Below are 5,782 nucleotides of genomic sequence, written 5' to 3' on the forward strand. Positions count from 1 at the left end.
TAAGATAAGCTCATTCTTCGGTTTGGTCGAGTTCGTGTACAAAATTGGTTTAATTCGGTGCTATTTCGTGCCAGGCCAACCGGTGATGGCAAGTTCTGTGTTATTGTTGCACTTCGATCTCAGTATTAGGTAAGGAAAAGAAGATGATGATGATGATGATTGCCTCCCCCCCCCCGTGCCCCTTCTACTGTATGTGCTGTGTCCCCGCTCTGAAATCTTTTGGCCGTGGTCCGTCCTTACATCGTTGTGTTGTTGTGGCCGTCCATCCCCGTCGGTCGCTCTATTCTTTTACTCGCCTGGTATTCGAACAGCTGAGAGCTTGTTGCATGCACGTACTCGTAGATCATCCTCCAAACGGCCTTCCCCAGCTGTTCGTTCGTTCGTCCATGCAGCCGAGTTGTGAGAGTTGTTGTCCGCTGGCCGTTTCCCGAAAGAAGAAGTGTTTGGGACTGGGACAGACTACTTACGGCTACCTTTTGACTACCTTCCCCCCCCCCCCCCCTCACCTTCTTCCCGTCTGTCCCGTATCCCATGCTCACCCGCTTGCCTCATCCTCGGCCTGTGCTCGAGTAGTCGCACTGTCGAGTGTTGAGCGGCCTGAGGAGGGAACGAACGGCCAATCTCCTTCTGAGCTGGAATAGCGTCCTCGCCGTGCGGACTGCGAAGCTGGCTGTTGTTGGGTCGCTTGACTCGGTTCTGTTCTGGTCGGACTCCTGCGAGTTCGCTCACCTGGGCCGCACGTAGTTGTTGTTGTAGTAGTTGTAGTAGGGGGCCACTTCAATGATAGGGGAACGTGAGTTGCGGTTGCTCATTTCGTCCTGTAGCATTCTGTTTATGTTGTATATAGTAGAGGAGTATATAGTAGTATTAGATTCAGGTGAGGACTATCCAGAGCGAACAGGACCGTTTGTCCTCATCAACATCTTGCGGTGGAGCGGTGGAGGGGTCTTCTTCTGTGGCACACACTCGGTGGGGCGAAGGGGCGAAGAGATCTTTCGAGTTAGTTGTCAGCGAGCGACTAGCCCCGCTGTACCCGCTGTACTGTAGGTAGATCCGCGGGTTGTTAGTCGTTACGTTAGTGTCCGTCTGAGGATCCTTCTTCTTCTATTCGGCCCACCACTCTTGACGAGCAACTCTGTCCGATCCTTTGCTTGTTCGTTCGTTCGTTCGTGCGTTCGTTCGTTCATTCTGCCGTCGTGTGTCCGTGGAGAACGTAGAACTATAGAACTCGAGAACTCTCGACGAGGTGCCGGCGGAGGGTCGCTTTGCCGAAGTGATCGCGGGGGAGAAGCATTCTCGTGATACCAGCGTCATTTCATCCCGTGAAAGAAAGCTGCGAGGAGCAACAACTTGTGAGCCCTCACTCTTTCTCGCCTTTGGTGCACACCTTTACTCTTCTTCCCTTTTTTGAGGTCTGTCGGCCTCAGAAAATACCTTCGACTCAAAATCGAGTGGCCGAGTCGGTGTTTTGAACACATTTCGTTTTGTTGCTCCAGTTCGTTCTTGGTTTGTGTGTGAAGAGTGAGTGTTCCTTAGTTCTCCAACGAGTTTGAATTCCATGGGGGTTCATCCATGATCATCATCATCATCATCCACATTGCCCATCAGGTCTCGGACCCTTCCTCTCAATATTTCTTCCTCTGCTGCTGCTCCTCCTGCTCCTCCTGCTGGTGCTGCTCCTCCTATTATTGCTCCTAGTCGTCTCTCTTGGCTCTTGGCTCTTCACTACTTGGCTCTTCTCCTGGTCCGGGCCTTCACCTGTGTTGAGACTGATTCGAGTAAACTGTAGAGTCACCTATAAGCAAGCTCCAGGTTCGATCCAGAGACCGAGTGAAATATACTACTTGCATACAGACACCGAGGAGAGAAGCCAAGAGTGTGAGAGTAGGAGAGAGACCAACTTCCAAGACGAAGAAGAAGAATTCCAGTTGGGGGGGTGACCGAGCAACGCCCAAATATTTGTTGTGAAACTCTTCCTAGTGCAATCAGTCTAGCTGACCAACATGTCTAACAATAACAACAGTGGTAGTGGCGATGCCACCGAAAACAATGGAGCCATCATCCATGTCCGGGAGGACTCCAATAAGTCCATTGACGAGATGTTTGCCATAGCTCTCAAGCCTCAAGGCACGCAGAGACCACTCTCGGTGCCCTTGCGGATGAGAAAATTCCCCACCTCCTTTTGGAACCCACCTTCCTCGGGCTCCAAGTCTCCTAACTATCACAGTCGAGAGAATTCCGTAGACAATACGCTTCAGAATCCTCCCTCCAATCTGCAAGCCGACCCTTTTTCGCCCGCAGGAAGCACAGGTTCGGTTGGATCGCCCCAGCCCCCCACCAGCTCATCTGCCCCATTTCATAGTAGAGCCCATAGTTCCCCCGCCACCTTGCAACAGACCCTGGTCTTGGCCAACAATCCACCTCAAACCGCCTCTCTTCACCATAGAACAGCATCTTTTGACCCTGTGGATAAACTGGGATCACTACCTCCAGGCTGGGAAATGGCCAAGGATGCCAATGGTCAAATGTATTTCATGAATCACATCACCAAGACCACTCAGTGGGAAGATCCTAGGAAGATGATGATTCAACAACAACAACAGCAACAACAGCAACAACCCCCGCCCCCTCAGCAACAGCCACCACCACCACAACAGCCACCTATTCAAGTACAACAAGGCTTGGGCAATGGTCCACCTCGAGGGGGCCCCTCACCCCAACCTATCCACCAGAGATCCAATAGTGCTAGCTCAGTGTTCAATCCCTCTCCCCAGCCTCCCGTTATTCGAGAGGATGTGGGACAACTACCTCCAGGTTGGGAACAAAGTGTCACACCAGAGGGCCAGATCTATTTCATCGATCACACCACCAAAAATACCACGTGGTTAGACCCAAGGATTCCTCCCCATAATCAGATCACGCCAACACACACACTTCACGTTGACTATCAGACTCAACAACGTAGACAGCAAGACGCCCGCCTCCAAAAGCTAGTAAAGGAGCGAAAGGCCCTTCAACAACGGCAAGCTGAGCTTATTCGTGAGATGGAACAGCAGAGGCAGCGATCATTGAGTCAAGAAAATGTGGCCGTGGCCATGAACCAGACCCAAGAGATGTTGATGCGACAGACCTTGGGGGATTCCCCTTCAAACGGCGACCCCTTCCTTGGGAACACATCCCAGATTGTGCATCTCAGTGAGCAACACAACCGACAAGAATCCGCGGACTCAGGTGTGGGCATGGGCTCCAATTTCAATTTGATCAGTATCCCAGAGGTAGATATGGACATGGACACATCTTCAGCCATGGACACCACCTTGACCCCCACCAATGACAATGATGGGGGAGCTTCCACCACAAACGGTTCCAATAGCATGGACTCGGATCAAATGATCCCGGTTCTGCCCACGGAGCTGGATGAGGTTGTCCAAGATGTGCTTTCCAATGGTCAACTAGTGAACGGGCCTCAACCCACTTGGCTGTAAGACTGAAGTGGGACAGTGATGGTGTGCCTGGAAATAGGAACTGATCTTGACCACGTAGTAATGTACTACATGTATAAAGAATAATGGGGATGTTACTTACGTAAACAACCATTGTTTGTGCCTTCATCGAACCGTCCATTTTGTGTGTACTAAAGCCTTATCAAAGGTGATAAGACGACAAAAAGTGCCTTATCCTATTATGAGAGTACTTGATATTTTTTATGTCGCAACTGGCCAGATGTGTTTGAAATCAAATCCGATCCCCCATTTGTGCTCCAGCTGCATATTCTTCTTTTATACCGTCTGTAACGGAGAGAATCTCTTGGACCTGAAATAATCGGTCGCAAGGCCATCCTTCACTTCAATCAAAACCCATACAAAGCTAGAGAAACCGAAACCTTTGAGAAATCTGTGAGAACATTTGAGATTTTTTCCCCTCCGGGTGCCCGACTCAATCCTTCTTCCTTTGAGGAGATAAGCAAGTCCCCCCCCTCCTCCTTTTCCCTCCTTCACTATTTTGCTCTCGTTATCACATCCAATCGTTTTGTTTGTTTTTTGTCAAAAAGTATTATTTCACCATCAAGGCCCATTTATCAGCTCTCCTGTCAAACACGCTTCAAACACTCAATGTTTGATGATTTTTGATAGCATTATTTCATTTTGCACTTGAGCCTACTTCCTGTTTATTGAGCGAGGAAGGCTTTCTCTCCCTCTCTCTCTTTCTCTCTCTTCCTGTGTTTCCCTGTTTTTCACTATTTTTCCCCTTGTCAATCAGAGACATCCACAAGCAAGTTTTTTTTGTTCCGTTCTATTATTTGCAAGTCCAGCAAACAATGGTAACACCAGACAATCCATGAATTTCTTTTACTAGGTTAAAAGACAATTTGAAGCCCCTCATTCGACGCCCGCATCCATGTTTGACCTTGGCATTGTCCGATTCAGCACAGCTTCGTGTGTCCCTCAAAGGACCGGTTGATCCCCAAATCGTTTCCCTACAACGAACTTTCATCTTGACGAAACTTCAAGTTCCTATGTCTCGCTCAAGAGCAAGCAGCTCTTTATTCTTCAGGGTAATCCGTGGATGAAATAAAGTCCAAGGGGAGATCCCACCTAACCAGGCTCTTCCAAGTACTCAAAAATTGATTCCTTGCTTCACCCGTTCTCCTTGGTCCTGCTGCTTCATCTTATCCTTCAAATCTGAGAGCTCAACAATTTGATGTATGAAGAGCGGCCACCAATTTTTGGGTCCACTAGCTTCAGATTGCTCACATTCGCTTACTCACTCATTCACTCACTCGACATAAAAAAACAAAACGTAGGTTGTGCTCCCAAGAATCGATTGCTCGTCTCGAGTGTTCCTTTCCTGGGAATCGTGATGTTCTCCCGCAAGCGAGAAAGAAAAATGACCAATATTATTTCACTCTTCTATCCAAGATTTATAAATTCTCCTGACCTTGTTCTCGTGCTATTACTATAATGATGATGATATCTCTAGAATGCAACAACATTTACTGCAAATGTGCGACAACTTTTCCAGAACCTTCTATCTACATGGCGTGTTCTGTCTAAAAAAACAACAACAAATATATTTGAAACGCTGTGACAGACAAAGACAAAAAGTTTTGAAAATATACATTTTGTGAAAAAAAACCGCCTGTGCCCGACTTTTTTGGTGATAGCATCGTTTACCTCTCACCGGAAATGCCTCTCTATGAGAATCACAGAGAGAGTTTTGATCTTGATTGTGCTTTGTTAGACCTTTTTGGATCATTCAGGTTCAGGCTCATTCCGAAAACTATTCAATGATTTGATGAGTGATACTGATTATGGCGTCAAAAAGGAAAAATAGGAATCCTCGTTTCCATTGAAGGAAGATTGATTGACTCGTTATGATGCTACTATTATAAGCAAGCGTTTTCCCCATCCGCAGATCTATTTAAGAGAGTGAGGAGAACATTGACGTATGGATGGGCCAAAATGAAGCCTACCTTGATTGGATAAGTCTGTCAAAGAACATGTTCTCTTATTAAATGTTCTCAAATAGACGGCTCAGTGTAAACTCCGCTACTCGAGTTTGACGATCCCGTTCTTAAATTTTGACATTATCTAGTCGGATTTTTACGGCAGGAATGGACTAAAGGTACTTAAGATCCCACCATATCATTTCATCATCAATTCTATGCACACAACGGATTTATATCGTTCGAAAGATAAGTACTTTAATAAGTTAGATTTAAGCATATCTTAATTTGACAACAATAAGTAAGTCTTTTGCCTTGCCTTAACATATAATTATT

At 47.0% G+C, this 5,782-nt stretch overlaps 1 protein-coding gene across 1 annotated transcript; it reads left to right on the forward strand.

The window, feature by feature from the left end:
• The first annotated feature begins 543 nt into the window (after positions 1 to 543).
• On the forward strand, positions 544 to 3,752 carry LOC131878645 (transcriptional coactivator YAP1-like). Its single transcript, XM_059224722.1, has one exon. It carries the CDS (start codon positions 2,004 to 2,006, stop codon positions 3,483 to 3,485), a length of 1,482 nt encoding a protein of 493 aa, XP_059080705.1. The 5' UTR covers positions 544 to 2,003; the 3' UTR covers positions 3,486 to 3,752.
• Positions 3,753 to 5,782: the final 2,030 nt, after the last annotated feature.

This window comes from Tigriopus californicus, chromosome 1 (genome assembly GCF_007210705.1).
Source record: "Tigriopus californicus strain San Diego chromosome 1, Tcal_SD_v2.1, whole genome shotgun sequence".
Taxonomy (NCBI): domain Eukaryota; kingdom Metazoa; phylum Arthropoda; class Copepoda; order Harpacticoida; family Harpacticidae; genus Tigriopus; species Tigriopus californicus.